General features: G+C 32.7%; 1 protein-coding gene across 1 annotated transcript in view; it reads right to left on the bottom strand.

The window, feature by feature from the left end:
• Positions 1–560: 560 nt before the first annotated feature.
• Positions 561–17,993, bottom strand: part of LOC118187038 (zinc metalloproteinase nas-4-like) — a 72,111-nt gene continuing 54,678 nt past the window's right edge. Inside the window, exons 5-7 of the mRNA XM_085821436.1 lie at positions 13,273–13,390; positions 7,939–8,114; positions 561–1,091 (exon numbers count right to left, since the gene is read on the bottom strand). Coding sequence (XP_085677562.1) covers positions 859–1,091; positions 7,939–8,114; positions 13,273–13,390 — 527 coding nt within the window. The 3' untranslated portion in view covers positions 561–858. The remainder of the gene's footprint in view (positions 1,092–7,938; positions 8,115–13,272; positions 13,391–17,993) is intronic.

Below are 17,993 nucleotides of genomic sequence, written 5' to 3'. Positions count from 1 at the left end.
CTGACTTTGGCCTGATTCGGAATTCAAGTAGTGTTGAACACTTTCTTTTCTTTTTTTTTTTTTTTCTTATCAATATTGTTGAGGGTGCCGAAATACTAAATCCAATACTTCTTTTCACGAGACGTTTAAACTTTTGTATTTTAGGCTTACAGATCAACGAAGACACTTATGTAAAAATGTGTTGCTACAGACACTGAAACTGTTTTTGTTGTTTTCATGCAATTTTCAACAGCACATTAATTTCATATTTATTTATTAAAATTGTGTCCAAATTTTTTAAATACCTTGTATATAGTATATACACTTAATAACTATTTTCAATTAAAATTATAATTCTTAACATATTTGCGCTCTTATTTCATTTCTTTCGGCGACGAGGACTGATCTGTTTACTGTTAATTATTTATCTATAACTTCATTATATATTTATTGTTATGTATCGACGCAAAATTAATTTCCTTTGACTTTTTAACAGCTGAAAGCTTTCGAGTGCGTTTTTGAGCGTTGCACTAATAAATGAAAGAAACAAGTTTATCCGAAGAATTGCATTTTATTTAAAATTCATACATATGTTTACATTTTTCTAAGAATTATTCTACATACTTATATATATAAATTCAAATTATTTTATAAACATACAGCAAGACTTACAGGAATTACAAACATTTAATTTTGGTAATATTTTTAATATAAATCAAAGGACAGTTAAAGGTATGTGATATTTTCTAATTGTCACCATTACAAAACCAAATTTCAGACACAGATTATCATATCCAGAGAAACCAAAATCTTTTCAAACTTTCATAGAAACAGAACAGAAAAAGAAAAAAAGAAAACATTCATTAGAAACAGAAACTTTCATAAGTAATCTGTACAGTTGTACAGTTTGTTAATCTTCCTGATATCAGTAGCACTAAAGCCAATTCTTTGTCCTATTATTAAACCGGCTATTATATTTTTAGGTTCGACTGTCGGCCTATTATTCTTACTGAAGGCTCTCTGACTGTAATGCATCAATGATCCATAATCATATTCTTCATCTAATAATTGCTGAATGTACGAATTGTACTTCTGAAAGTTGTTCTCTGTACCTAGGATTAAATGAGAGTAAGGTAAACAATATTTATTATCACTGAAAGGAAGTTTGTATAAGTAGAATAGAAATAGTCTACAATATTTTGAACAGGTTGACATCCTCACACCCAAAGCGCCTAACAGTATGTGTGACGCAGATGTTAATGATCGAACGGTGTATTTTTAACCTCGGAGGTACAGAAATCCTTCTCAAAGACAACTAAGATTTCTTTGAGACAGTTCCATATGATTTCGGTTTCCTATAGAGACGGTCATCTTAAAAAAGTTATGCTCGAAAAGATAATTATTTATGTTCTCATAAAAAATGATCACTTTCAGAAATCATGAACTTAAAGTAGTTACGACTAGAAGGATTAGAAGTTCTCAATCTTAAAATCAACTAAATTTCCGAAAGGTTTTGTCGGCTGCTTTTATTAATTATGGCAAAGCACTCGAAGTTTATATTAAAATGATTTTTATGATAGAGGATATTGCGAGGATACTCATTCTATGCGCTTCCTCGCAATATCCTCTATCATAAAAATTATATTGTGATATCATAAAAATGATCTTCCCTGTTTTGATTGCTTTTATAGTCAGCATGTGACGATTAATCTAAAATACTTCCTTCCTAGCACTTTTCTTTTAATTATATCTAAAATTCGTTTGCACTATTTATATAGGAAAAAACATTAGGCCTTTCTAGACAATAATTGTTATTTTACACGAAATTTGTGAGATAAGCTAAAAAACATAGGGAGACATTCTAGAGATTAATCTTGTATACTAGAGCTTCACATGCAGCATGCTTTTATAAATGAAGCAAAATTATGTGTAAGCATGTCAGAAAGTTTCACACTTTATCAGTTTTCTAAGATTCGTCAAACAAAACAAATGTAGAATTTATAAAAAGGCATTTGAAACGCATAGACTTATTCATGGTCATGAAACTATTGCACAAACTTTCCTTGATAATAAACGCTGACGCTAGTAGAAAACAATCTTTATTAATAGATGAGGAATTTTAACCAATAGAATTACATTAAAATTATAAGTTATTGCATCAAGAAGAAATGTCTTTTAACTTATAGTTCCTCTCTGAAAGTTATAGTTCCGAAAACTTACAGTTCTACATAAAGTACATCTATTAAAATAATGGTTCTTCTAACTAGTTCCTACATGTTCTGTGAAAGAAATTTATCTCCGCCGTACATTTTGTTCTACCATAAGTAGTGAATTTGCCAAATGTTTCAGTTTTTAATATTTTCTTTAATAAAGTGAATCTCCATTTGTATTTACTCTAACTTAAGGATTTGGGAATTTTTAAGCTATTTTTTAAATCCTTTGTAAATATCTTTGCAAATTCAAAATGGCATTTTTGATTATAAAATTATAAATAAAAATTATTTTAAAGATAAATTTGATCGATTTCTTTATCTGTTCTCTATTAATCATACATTTTATGCATATAGATATATAAATAATTTTACACATAGATTAAACTCAAGACATGTAAGTCAGCAAAACCAAAGTTTGTCTTTAACGTGCAGTTAACGTCTTTAACATATAGTTGCCAAATGATAAAAGCCCTAATTCGATTATTAATTAGAATATGAAATATTAGTATATTTTATTTATTAAATTATATAAGAATATGAAATATTAGTATATTTTATTTATTAAATTATATAAGAATATGAAATATTAGTATATCTTATTTATAAAATTATATATTTGCAGACTTAAATATTTGGTCGATATACTTTTTTACAATAGAATTTGCGAAACCTATTTTGTACATAGTTACTTATTTCTTATATAGAATTGTAGATCTTGTTATTCTGATTCCAGCTTCGTTTAAATCGTAAAAATATCTAGGTAGTAAAATAACCGTTATGGTTTAAAACGGCTGTTGACCGGCCTTGGCGACAAAACGTGTCAAGGAGTTAATGACATTTTCCTATTTCATGCCAACTTCGAGACCTTTCGGAAGTTTGGAGCAAACGCATCTCTAGCAGCAATTTTTTGCTAAGCTTCCAGAAGGCTTAGTAAAACATAAAAATATGACCCCGCGATTAATTTTAAGTCTCTTTTGAGTGATTATGAGAAAGGCTGAGATTAAAACAGAGTTAGCTTGACAAAATAGAGTAATTGCTTTTGGAATTGACTCTGTCAATGATATCGGTAATTTACGTGGGTTAAAGAGAGTTTGACTAATATCTGAGTTTATTTTGAATTATTTACAGCTACTTATTTTACTGTGTATTATTATAGTTACATTAAATTGTCAATTTCTTGTTGCTCATCTGGAGTGATTACTTGAAGAGGCATCCATGAACCCGGTGTCCGCGATAACATCGCGGCAAAAGCATCGCGGACGAAAACGTCGCGGAGAAAACAACGCAAGGCGAAAACGTCCTACAAAACATCGTGGGAGAAAACATCGCAAAGAGAAAACATCGCAGTTCTAAAACATCGTGGTAGAAAACATCGTCGTCGAAAATAAAGCGGTCCAAAAACTTCGCAGTTTAAAAACATCGTCGTCGAAAATATCGTGGTAAAAAATAAAGTATCTACAAATCATCGCATGACGATAACATCGCATGACGATAACATCGCATGACGATAACATCGCAGACATGCTTTTTTCAGGCTTTAATAACTGTAAATGGATATTCCCATAATGATTTGTGAGCGCAAGATGTAAAGAAGGATAATTTTTACTTTCATATTTTTTATTAAATATTAAATTTTTGCTGAGAAAATAAGAAGAAAACTTAAGCATAAAAAATTAATGCAACTTAATAGAATTTTAAATCAACATAGTTAACTAACAAAGACCATTAATAAATCATTTTTATAAAGATTTTACAGGTAATTTTTCATAAAAAGTATAATCTGTTAAGTTGCATTTAATTTTCTATTCTTAAGTTTCCTTCTTATATTTTCAGCAAAAATTTATTAGTTAATAAAAAAATGTGAAAGTAAAAATTATCCTTCCTTACATCACTTGCGCTCACAAATCATTATGGGAATATCCATTTACAGTTATTAAAGCCTGAAAAAAGCATGTCTGCGATGTTATCGTCATGCGATGATTTGTAGATACTTTATTTTTTACCACGATATTTTCGACGGCGATTTTTTTAAACTGCGAAGTTTTTGAACCGCTTTATTTTCGACGACGATGTTTTGTACCACGATGTTTTAGAACTGCGATGTTTTCTCTTTGCGATGTTTTCTCCCACGATGTTTTGTAGCACGACGTTTTCGCCTTGCGTTGTTTTCTCCGCGACGTTTTCGTCCGCGATGTTTTTGCCGCGATGTTTTCGGCTGTAACCCATGAACCCGTAGCTTTCAAAACATGTAACAGCAGAAGTTTCGTGAACATGTTTGTTAACTCCGATCTGCTGCTTCTTCTACTAAATCAAATTATAGTGATTTGCAATGCAAGAGTTTTTTTCATTACATCTTTTTCAAGCCAACTTTATTAAGAGCAGTTTGATAACGAAAAATCAATTTAATACCGAAACGTTTTGCACATTTTTGGTGATATGTCGGTGGAAATCAATGTAAATTAAACTTGATAATGATGGCCCGAAGAAATTGCAGTATACTTGTTGTACTAATAAATGTACTACATTATATAATATACAGAATGCAATAAATAGACATTTCAGTATTGCAACAATGATAACTAGCTTGTAATTTTAAATTTTTCAGTGTGTCACGTGGTATATGAGATGTACAATAAAGTATTTAAATACCTAAATAACTTCCGAACTCAGAAAGCTAAAGTTGTAAACGATATGTCTACATGCAGTAAAGTAGCTACGCCGTATAGTATGAGACTGACTCCAACGATCAAAAAGTCAAAAGCTGTCGATCTTACCACGAAAATTATGAGAGATACCGAAAGTGACTAACAAACACATGTAGCGTCCTTGATTTAGTATGAAATGATACCCTACCTACATTAACTTTGAGAGACTTTGATATGCTATTACCTCAACATCTGTTTATTATCACAGAAGCATCGCTAATCCCTTATGTGGTTTTACAAAGTGAATGGAAATCGGTTACTAAAATTAGCACATGTCAGAAAGATACACTATATTGTAAAAAGTATTCATTCAACAGCAGGAAATTATGAGAAAAAACATAAAAAAGTGTTATAAAAGTTATGAAATGTCAGTGCTAATCAATAAGCACGCTCTATCCTTCGTCGGCAGTAATACACATATGTATTCGAAATATAAGCTTTAATTAAGACTACCTTGAATAAGTTTGATTCTAAGCAAATATGTCATTTTCTCTTTTTAACTGATTGACTTCATTGGTTATGAAAAGTACTTCTGTTCTGGATACTTTTTCTTAGAAATGGCATATATAAATTTAAATTCACACAGTTTTACTGAATGAGATGTCATATGACCAAAATCATCGTAATTTTCTTCCGTATCCTTACAGCGTGAAGAGTTATCGCCAGTCAAAAACTGGACTGCTTATTAAGAAGAATGATCTAATATTTCATGCGTGTGACATGTAAATAAACTAACAGTATCTAGAGGTGTTTACGCATGCATCCGTATAATAGATAAGCTAAAGGTCAGTTTACACCTGTCAGAGCGGCTCGGAGCGAGCCGCTCTTTACGATTACTTTGTTAGTGTAAACGCTCACTTCGACGGAGTAGAAACGTAGGGGAGATGAGTCAGCGCTTCCGTTTCTAGTTTGAACCTGTTGAAAAATCTATCCGGGAATTTAGTCCGAGCAGCGTTCGCAGGAACGTCGTGACAGTGAGTTCTATAATGCCGAGATGTAAAGCGATAGCCAAACCATGGCACTTTTTAATGCATACGCACCTTATGAAGTGTTTTAGGGAACACTTCACTGCTTCATTAAGATGTTACATACTTCTATAATTATGTGAGCTTATATTCGTTTTTCTACAAGCATCCTACATGATGATGCAATAAATATATGATATTATAAACTATAAAAATAAAAATGGAATTATGAAAAAAATAAATAAATCTGTTTTATTGTGGATATTTAAATTTCTTGCTTTGTATAAAAGCATTCTGGGCTATAATTCGTTACAATTCAGCTTGGATGTGAAACATGTTCAGCTTGGATGTGTGAGTGTATTAAGGCTTATACAAATTATGCTAGATGAATTCTAATCTTCTTAGACTATCCGTTTTAGCATTTTAAAAGTAAAATATAATCACTATATTTAACCATTATTAATTTTGTTGATATCACTTTGTGTGTTGTCCAGAAACACAATTTAAGTAGGATCCAAAAGTAAGAATTTGAGATAAATATCTTCCTGTTGGAACTATGTCATAATATACATATTCTTTTACCTGTGGTAATATATGTAATGCTCCTAAGTTTTTTGCTATTTATTTATTTAAGATTTTCTGAATAATTAGGTAGATATTATACATTTTACTTCTGCCGTTGCTTTGAATAAATATTTTATGTGTTAATTTTGCATTCTTCTCTAGAAATAACACAGTTCCAGTCAGAACTCTGCGTAATTAATTACATGCACAGACAGCTATTGATTCTGTGGATTCTGGATGAATAAATATATTCTCTCTATTAATAAATAATAAAACACATTATTACTTTTACATTATTTTGTAAATTATTAATTAGATGTAAATAAACAGTTGTATATAGTAGAAAAACTTCGTTAATTTGAATTTCAGTAACCACAGTTGACTAAATAACTTCTCTCAAACTGAGTTTCGTTTAAATTCTTCTATCTGATATTCAATAACGTTTTTGTAACTTTGGACATTCTCGTCCGAAATTCATTTAATAGTACATTTGATACTCCTAATTCATCGCGGCAAGCTACCCAGTCACGTACCCATTTCCTTTTCTTCTTCTTTTTTTTTTCCCTCGCAAGAGCAGAAATTAATTCGTTTGAAACTGCTTCCCAGACTTCAAGCACTGCAGCCAAAGAACATCTATGTATGTTCAATGCATATTTTTTCCTGCAGCTGCCATGTCGGTATCCATTTCGTAAACAAACGGAGGCGAGTTGTCAGTCCACTCTTATTTGTGTAAACAATCTGTCAGAGTACAAGTTCGTTCACTCGGTTCGAAACGCACGGACGAGCGACTCGCTACGAGCGGCTCTGACAGATGTAAACTGGCCTTAACCAGAAATCGTAATTATTCGCATTTCCACGAAATTTTGCTGAAACAACGAGAGGGAAACAGACACATATTTTGCTTCTATTTAAACAATAACAAAAAATTATATTTTTGACAGAGCATAAAATATATTTTTAGCCGTTGAATAAAATAAAATTTCCACTTAAACGACATTTTAACTTTAAAAGCTTGAGCTTTTGCTTCTCTCTTTTTTCTAAACGTAAAAATATATCACCAAAATACTAGTTGAAAGCATATTAAAAAAAGACAAATGAAGACGATGGTAAGCTGTAGATTTCTGAACGAATTTTACCATTGCTGTTATATTTTATTCAGACAGAGAGTGTCTTAACATTGCAGGCAAAATGTTAAGTTAGAAATTCTGTAATACAGATGCATATTTTGTGACCTTAGCCTTTTATTGTGCTATAAACTAATAGTATAACAGTTAATAACAGTTACTGCAAAATGCTATTATGAAGTAATAATAATTGCTTTCGGTAACGCTTTCGTCACGCAGATCAGCAACATACTTTTATGATAAATATACGTTGTATAAATATACGAAAGATTTGAGCCTCAGCCTCTCGGCAGAAAGTTCTTCTATTTCATTCGGACTTCTTGCTTGGTAGAAGGAGTTTCAAGTGTTAAGAAAGAGAGGAAAATTAAGTTGACTATATATCGCTTACCGTGTATTATGTTTTCCCATCTAATGGTGACAAATTTATCTCTGTCCATACGACTTTGTTCATGCCAGAAACCTAGTGCGTGCATGAATTCGTGCATAACGATTCCCATACGGTCACAGGCAGTTGCCAATGACAGTTTTTGCTCGCCTCCTACGCGGCCAACAGCAGAATAGCATCTGTATAAAAATTTAGGTTAGAAATATATTTTGGTTATTTTATTGAAAATATTTAAAGTATTTATCCAAAATGTTAATTTACAATAATATTTTCAATATTTAGTCTCGATATTGCATATAATATTCACTTACTGCAGTGCATACAGGACTTGAATAAAAATATTTAAAATAGTTTGTTCCTGTATCATTAATTGAATTTAATCAAACAGAGCAGAACTCCATTTATCGGAATTCCAAATATCTGGAACTCCAATTATTCATATCTGTTGTTCTTTGTATGAGTAAAATTAAGCTTAAATTACTATGTTATTCAACGTTTTAAATGTAGAATAAATAATAACGACAAAGCTAATTTAAATAATACAAAAATACTACATTACATATACTTTGAAAAACTTAATAAATTAATTTGAATAATAATATAGAAATCCTAAACTCACAGGGAATATCAGAACATGCAAACAGTCTATTATTCGTCTGTCATCGTCGGAACTGAAGTTTCTGAAAAAATTCCAGACGCCTCAAACCGCGTCCTATATTTTGCATTTTAATCATGAGAAGCAGATGAGCTAAAATTGTTGTAAAGAATGCAGCAGCAGTTTATTTCAGTAAATGCTTCAGAGAGAAAAAGCAGATAATTTTCTTTGTTTCTTTAAAGTTATGGTCTAACTGAATTGCCGCCTTAGTTCATTATATTTTCTATTCATTATGCTGTTGTTTGTTATGCTATAATGTGAGTATGAATTAGTTCCTATATATATTTTAGCCTAGAATTCTAGAAATATCTTCGAGATAAGTTTTGTGGCAGCAAACTCCGTATGATAGACACCTTAGCACCAATACTCTTAACCGTTACGTAGCTTTTATTTGCATCTCTTGACCGAAACAAGTACAAATTTGACTCAGACTAATTAATGGGTTAGCTTATGTTATGTAAATATTAAGAAGTGTAATTATTAGTCTATGAATAAAGAACGAAAGGCTTACAAGCTACCTGAAAAGCAAAAACTCTCCATTTTGTTATTAATACACCACTGAAAATAAATTACCAACACAAACTGAGAATTGTTAGCTAATACACAATTATGACAGTAGTTCTTACAATTTTAATTGAATTGTGGTTCAGTTATAGACACTTAGATATATTTTATCTTTAACAACAGAAATTAAATTTCAATATTCGCTTACCATACGGCTAAAAATTTACCTTTAGAGTGTAGCGCAGGAGGAAACTTGAAAGCCAGGAGAATTTGACAGAATCAAGAGCAAACTTTAGTTTATCATAAATTGCAACCGACAAAAGATGTTATTAAGGTTTATTTCAATTAACTAAAATTTACTTCTAAATTGGATGAGCTACTACAACGCAAGGGACGAATAAGAAAATACAAAACAATAATTTATACTAGTGGAAACTAATGCACTTGTTGCAAATTACATTCACTTAGTTCCTGGTATAAAACTAAAAGTAGAATTAGTGAAGTCTTCCTATATGTCGGTTTGAAATAGCGAGACACTAATACGAAAGAAGCTGTCTGATAGTCTGTAGACGAAGGTCAAATGGTACGAGCGAAGGCGAAAGTCACTATCTCCCTTTGGCAATGAAAATTAGTATCAAAAAGTAAAATACTAATAAATTAAAATTACTAATGGCTTAAAGTCAAGGAAGATGAAAATAGTGAGAATACCGTCAAAAGTCTCAGAATCTGCGATATTTGAATCTTAAAAACGAAATGGCATTTGACTATTAACAGGAATGTAACCCGAGAAATTTACAGTAAAGTAGTTTACAAACTAAAATAACAATATACAAGGCTTCAAATCTAAAAAACATCCACTGTTGCTCCTCTTTAAGGTTTAAGACAAGCTCATCATTACTTGGTAGTTTAAAGATTAAATGAAATTTAACGTCTACTTTTTTACGGCAAAAAATACGTTAGATGAGACAATATTCTTATGAAGTTTATATTGCTTTCCAAGAAGAACGATTAGAACTCAAATATGATAAAGAAAGTAAATATAATTTTGATAGCGGTGGATACGAAAACCTTTGCCTGAATAAAAAAATACCTACATTATATCGAAATATGTTGAAAATTATATTTAATTTATTGATAATTTTCCCTACTACATATGTTGTAGAATCGGGCTTTAGTGCTGTTTATCATATGATGACCAAAAGAGAAACCGTTTCCGTATTTCTGAAAGATGAGTTCTTTTATTCCTTATGAAAACTGAGCCAGACATTAAATATTTGAATTACCAGACATTAAATCTCGTAGCATCAGCTCCAATGATCCCATTAATAATTAATTAAAACTTTCTCATTTAACATTAGTTTTCTTTAACTTAAGCAGCTAAATTTTCTGTTTATTATAACCGTGGGCAAAGTAAAAATAAATGAATAAATTTATATATACTTTTGCTAAACCTGAATGTATATAATTTATGTCTTTTGCTAAACCTGAATTCAAAATGTTACCCTGCAACTACGCTTGGCTAAGTTACTTCAGAGCCGTGAGTGATAAGGAAATTTTACTATTTACAATGTGGGTGGAAGGTATAAAAGCATGGACTATCCTTGTTATGCAGTAATTGCTTACGTGAGGTACTTTGTGATGCAATGTTTAGGCTACTTGGGTCAAAATAACATTAAACTGCTCTGTATTTATTCGAATAGAAACTCTAAAAATTTTTAACTATTAAAAATGCATGAAAGCAGAATCTTACGTTTCTAAAGTGGCAAGTTGCTTATTTAAATGACTTATACAACCACAGAAAACGTAATTTTTTCTCTGATTTGGAAAAGCCTCTAACTCTCTTTTCTACTCTCTGCTACCACTATAATGCCTTTTGCAACACTTGCGGGCAAAATTTAAAAACCAGACGTGTTTTGAATGTAATGTCGTTCAGAAGTGTTCCACATAGACCTTAATTATACGATTAGATATTAAGATAGCAAGATAACAAAATATCAAAATATAAGAGATGTCACCAAAACGATCCAAACAGGAAATGAAAAAGATAAATAAGCATTTCATTGTAAAGGTACTTCTGAGTACAACTTGACAAAGGACGAAAACGTCCGTATGAAAACCCTGGCAAGAAACCCAGAGTCTTTGGAAAAAGATATGGTCATTCCTGATTGCGATGCAGAAATTACGTCTGTCCATACTGAGGACAAGGCTCCTTAAGAGCCGTTGAAGCATCGCGGCCCATTCTTTTTGTAACGCCCATTTCAGCAGCGGACTCGTTGCTGGCGACTGGTCGCATGCTGCAAACGTCTCCCGGGAAGGTTTCATACATATTTTATGGGATGTAGATTCGAGAATCTTGCAGGCCAATCCATCTTTACACTGTAAGAGCTTTGCGACAGTTATTGTTGGATGAGGCATAACGTTGTCATCCATTAAGAGAAAGGCCGAATCAACAGCACCTTTAAACAAATGTACATGAGGCAAGAGAATCATGGAGATTAAGTGACTGAACCTTCTTGGAAGACGTGGATGTCTGTACGGCTAAAAAGGTTGATGCCACCTACACACGCTCCTCTGAAACGATTCCTTTCAATGATGTTGAAAGGAAGATTGTGTACTCTCTTCTTTCTCTAGATCTGTATATATCCAGCATTGCTCATCAGACTAAATCGGCTGTCATCCATGAAGAGGACTTGACTTCTTTCCTGTTATGTTCAATTCTTGTATTCTCGGCAGAACAGAAATCGGCGTCTCCGACAGCAGGTATTAATGGCACACACCGTTCAGGTCTATGTGCATATAGACCACGTTTGTGAAGCACCCATGTCACGGTAAAACGTGATATCGGATGTTCGGTAGTCTATTGTATTGTTCGGTATGTCTATTGCGATATCCCCCCGCTGTCTTCCACCTGCCTCTTCCCGCCAGTGAGATAATATAAGGAACTCTCGCAAAGTTGTTTCTCCCGTTCAAATATGTTTTTCAGGTTCGTGAAACGATACCGTAAGAAATCCCGAAATCCTTCGTCACATATCCAGTTTCTTCCAACTTCCCAATGACGCACCATCGGCTAAAATCATCCAGATGATGTCTCCTGAGTTGAATGTTGGCCCTCTCGTAGTGGCACGTCAGTGTTGTTGAAATCATTTTACACCGTGCAACAGATTTTACCGAATTTCTGAGTGTACATCCTCGTGTGCTTCTGCTGGGTAGCCAATAAATTCTGTGTGGATATATATATGTGTGTAATGAAAACAAGAAAAAGGCGGAGCAGCGTCGATGCGTATTACCTAGATATTACAGAGCGTAGATCCATATTAAAAAGGAAAAATTCTGATTGCGTAGTATGCTTATATGTTGACTTCGTAATACCTAAAAAAACATGGCATTCCAGGCAGTTTTAATTCCATTTTTAGTTGCAATTGATATTTGTAGCCACAGTTCAATTGGCACTCTTGTCCTGCCAATTCAATTACATTTATATATATGATATTATTGCGACAGGAAGCGAGCCCAGCGAAATTGAGTACAAGCACTGCGCAGACAGAAGCTAAAGTACATAGTTATCCAATATGAAAGCACACGAAGAGAAAAGTTTTGGTTTGAGTTAAAAATTTCATTTCCCAATTATTACGTCAAAGTGCTGCGCAGGCCATGAAAAATGGAATGATCAAGAATAGAAATGATGCAATCCATAGCAGCACATAGTTTATTGCAGCAAAGCGTCTGGCCAAGAGGAAAGTACACGCTGAAGTGCATCTTACATATATATATTCTAACTGGTGACTATTTGGTGTAGTTGAGTACACTTAACATGCCTTGTGTAATGGGACAGTTCGGAAATTTAATGCCGATGAATCAACCAATTCCATACCCGCCTCACTGTTATAGCATTCCGTCCAACTTGTGAATCAGAATTTTGGAAAAGGTTATTCCCATGCCGATATGCCACCTTCCCATTCCGATTAGATTTAGAGACCTATTGTTTTGGTTGCTATATTCTTCGACTTTAACTTTCTTTTGCGTAATAATAAAGAGCAAACACCATTCCAATTCTTAACAGCGATTTCCAGTTGACTACTTTCCTGCTTCCTTGTTGAAATGCATTATTTACATATGTATTGTACAATTGATCATATCCTCCCATAATGTATGCATTGTGCTAATTTCAAACAACCTACCCACTTCCTCGGAATAATGACAGGTAATCAGTTTCATTTGTTCTGGGCACAAATCGAACGCACGTAGTCCTTGCAAATTCGGAAGCAGCTAAAGCAACCATAATACGTCCCAACACACCTAAAGAGAAATAAATAAGCAATATCAAATTTTCCTTAAAAAAAGTTTATGCAAATAATTTACTGTTTATGCAAATAATTCTTAGTTTCGAATCAGTATTATTGCTGTACGCGGGGATTTACATCTGCGAAATATCAAGCTTTATGAAACCAGAAAATTGCTGCCCATAAAAATATATTACAAACGCACTTTAATATAATTCTTTTTACTTTACTAACACAAGAAAATCTTAATAGAGATTTCTAATTAGTAACAATGATAGTAAAAAAGATTTTATTAGTCATGTTATCAAATAGCATGTGCAAGTCCTTTCATCCACCAAGAACATCGGTTTAATGAAAAAGCCCTAAAGCATAGTAAAGATCCATTCTATGTTTGATCACTTTTATGCTGCCAAATAGCGTGGATATTACTACAGTTTATAGATTAATTAAATTTGTAAAAATAAATTAAAACTTCATACTTTGCCGAAAGGCAATAATCTAGATTTTTGGAAGCTGCGTAACAGATAAATACGTTTACTGTAATACTTCTTTGGCGATATGAAGCAACTCCAATGATGGAACACAGCAATAACTTTTATTTAACACTCAAAAAAGGCGACATACAAACAAGAAGAAAAAAGAATACTATAACATCTAAAAATAAATTACATTCTTCGTGCGAGAGGCGCACGAGGTACTCGAGTCTGGTTTCAAATATTGCCATTCACAAATGCCTTAATGTTCATCTATTTAAATTATTTAAACTACAAGATTTTAATATTATTTAAAGCTGTTACAACCTCTCCCCCAACGGAGAGACTTTTACCGAAGGGAAAAGTTCTGTAAATTTCGAAAGTTTATAAGCTCGGCTTGCTCAATTGCTTAAAGATAAAAGATAACTTCTCTCATAAGTTTTCAACTTTTCAGGCCGAAAATTTTAAATTTTAAACAAATATTTTTACACCACATTTAAATAGGAAGAAAATGGAACAGTGTTCAAATTAGTCTTCTTTTTTTTTTTTTTTCTTGACGGCGCCTAGATCTCTTCCATGGTGGACCAGTTCCTCGGCTATAATTCACAGCAAAGCCTATCCTCAGTTCATCTGTGCCTTTCGGATAATATTCATTTGTCATTTGCTTTCGACATTTGTTTTCTTCGTCTATTAGTAGCGGCTTTGATATTAAATCGAAAGCCGAAAGATGACGATAACGTTGCATTGCAAAATGATTCTCAATATTAATTTCTTTTACGTTTTTCAAATTTTCGTAAAAATCTTCAACGTTTAATTCCGGTGATTTAACTTCTTCTTCAAAGATATCTTTGGATGATTTATTTTCTTCCTTCATCGGTTCCAATATCTTCTCTTCAACTATTTTTCTTTTCCTTTGAGCTCTAGTAGAAACGGCATTAAAATGGTATCACTAAGATTACGTTCAAAAGATAAACTAATAAAGTAAGGCAGTTCAGTGTTAATAGGAAGTAATAACCTGATATCACTAATATTACGTTCAGTGACGAACTAATAAAATAAGGCAATTCAATATCAACAGGAAGTTACGTTCAGTGATGAACAATCAATATCAACAGGAAGTAATAACCTGATATCACTAATATTACGTTCAGTGATGAACTAATAAAATAAGGCAATTCAATATTAACAGGAAATAATAACCTGGTATCATTCATATTATGTTCAGTGATGAACTAATAAAATAAGACAATTCAATATCAACAGGAAGTTACGTTCAGTGATGAACTAATAATATAAAGCAATTCAATATCAACAGGAAGTAATAACCTGGTATCACTAATATTGCGTTCAGTGATGAACTAATAAAATAAAGCAATTCAATATTAACAGGAAGTAATAATCTGGTATCACTATTATTATATTCAGTGATGAACTAATGAAATAAAAATACGCACGATTATTCGATCTCGGTCGGTGCCTCCAAAATAATTATGACTGTAATTGTTGCATAATCGAGAAAATATTGTTAAGAATTTTATTATTACTATTTTTATTATTATTGTCTATTTTTCAAAAGTGTGTTTTTGTTTTATTATTGTGTGAAGTTGTAACTCTATGTCTTTTCTTGTGTGGCAACAACGCTTCTGTAATTCTTCAATTTGAACTTTTGGATGTGTGCCAAGTTTGATGGTGTAATGCTCTGGTGAGAGTGTCGATTGATTGTGTAGATGAAACATGTTGTTTCAGAACGTTATTTCTTTAAAATATGTAAAATAAATGTTTTGTTTTCTGAACTCGGATTATGCAAACGTTATTTAGTTTCAACATAAAAGTTTGGCGTCCGTTTGACAGGACGTTTGTGTGATTTCGAGTAGTTTTGATTTAGGCGTTTTGTTAAAATGGAGTTCTTAAAAGCAAAACGTAAAAGTGAACGTATACTTCGTTTACGTTAACTACGAAGATTGTGGAAGAAGAATTGCCTACTTGTACGGATCCTGAGAGATTGCAAGTGTTGTTGGGGCAACTAATTGACAAATTTGAACGCTTGGACAGTACTCAAAGCAGTGTTTTAGAACAAACCAAGGAAGCTGATTTCGAAAATGAATTTAATACGGCTGAAGGATACAGAGATTCCTTTATAGCTTTAAAGGTGAAACTTCAGAATAAAATTGCATAATTGAATTCGATGAATGTTACTACAGATATTGCTTCAGTTTCGATTTCGGATCCTAAAGAAAATAAAAACAGGAAGTTCAAACTTCCTAAGCTTGAGCTGAAAAAATTTTCTGGAGATGCAAGAGAATTTTTAGGCTTTTGGAGCCAATTCTCCAAAATTCATGAAGATGCGGATATTGTGCCTGAAGATAAATTTTTGTACTTAGTGCAAAGTGCAGTACCTGGCTCAAAGGCAGCTCAACGTTTGAACAGTTTTCCTGTTACCGCCGCGAATTATCCTAAAGCTATCGAGCAGCTGAAAGAAAGATTTGGTAGAGAAGACCTTCTGGTGCAGATCTATGTAAGAGATTTGCTTGGGCTTGTTACAAAGAATGCTACAACAGGCAGAACGGCGTCGGACTTAGGAATACTTTATGATAGTATAGAAAGTAAATTACGAGCGCTGAAAAGCTTAGGACGCACCAAGGAAAGGTTTGCTGATTTCTTGTGACCTTTAGTGGAGTCGTGCCTACCTGAGAATATTATACGTGCCTGGGAGAAGAGTCGAACTTCTGAACAGGGACAGGAAAAGAGTTCTGAAAGAACGCTTGAAAACCTAATGTGTTTTTTAAGGCATGAAGTAGAATCGGAAGAAATGATTAGATTAGCACAATCAGGATTTACTCATTCTGTTAAGCGTCTTAATAAAAATGTTATTTCAGGTAACTCAGATTTAGCAACAGCTGCCGCGCTGGTAAGTACAAATGAAACCAGTAACGGTAAGCAAAATGTTTGTATATTTTGTGGTAAGCCTCATATGAGTGCTAAGTGTTTTAAAGCTGAAAATATAAGCTTAAATGAAAAGAGGCAACTTGTACAAAAGAAAGGTGTTTGTTTTTCATGTTTAAGAATTGGCCATTTAAAAAACCAATGTAAAGCCAATATTAAATGCCCCATTTGCAGTTGTGATCATATAAAATTTATGTGTCCTCAGAATGTTAGTTCTGTAAAACAAAATGACTCTAAGTTTGATGTTTCCCTTTCTTATAATAGTAAAAGCGAGAAAGTTTATTTGCAAACTTTATGTGTTCTAATTAAAGTTAAAGATCTAGAGAGAAAAATTAGGATTCTCTTGGATTCGGGATCCCAACAATCATACGTTGGGGAGAAAATTACGAAGCGAATGAATGATCCTATTCGACAGGAGAAAGTAATTCATGGTTTGTTTGGGGGGAGGAAAACTGCGCCTGTAACCCATTCTGTTTTTGCTATTAACATAAGCAGTTTAGATAACACTTTTAGGTGTTGTTTTGAAGCTTTTTCTGAAAAAAAGATATGTGGATTTGTTCCAACAATCAAGAATGCTCAGATTATAGAGGAATTGAAAAGCAGGAAAATTGAGGTCAGTGACACATTTTGCGAGGAAAGTGAAATTGATTTATTGATAGGTGCAGATGTCATTGGTAAACTGTTAACTGACGAATACCTAGAATTACCCTCTGGTTTAACTGCAGTCAAAACAAAACTGGGTTGGACGGTTATGGGTAAAAAAAATGATACTGTCAAGGATAATGCCCTAATAAGTCTTTCCTTACATGTAAATAATGCTTCTTTGAAATCTTTATGGGAGCTTGAAGTTTTGGGTATTTCCGACCCGACGGAAAATAGTAAAACGAAAAATCTTCATTGCGACTACGAGAATGATTTTCAGAATAAATTATCTATTCGGCCCGATGGTAGATATGAATTGGAATTACCCTGGAAATGCGAATCTACCAATTTATCAGATAATAAAAGCATTGCTTTGACACGTCATCAAAAAATGATAAAGAGGGCAAAAGAAAATAATTCTTTGAAGGAATATCAAGAAGTGTTTAGAGAGTGGGAAAATTTAAATATTATAGAAAAGGTTCCGGAAAAGGAATTAAACAATAAATGCCACTTTTTACCACACAGACCGGTTATTAAGATGGATAGTGAAAGCACTAAGGT

Source organism: Stegodyphus dumicola, chromosome 7 (genome assembly GCF_044657685.1).
Source record: "Stegodyphus dumicola isolate Sdum_Otavi_A_Nest chromosome 7, ASM4465768v1".
Classification (NCBI taxonomy): Eukaryota; Metazoa; Arthropoda; class Arachnida; order Araneae; family Eresidae; genus Stegodyphus; species Stegodyphus dumicola.
Note: the sequence above shows the minus strand (reverse complement) of the source record. Positions and strands in the feature narration are given on the sequence as shown.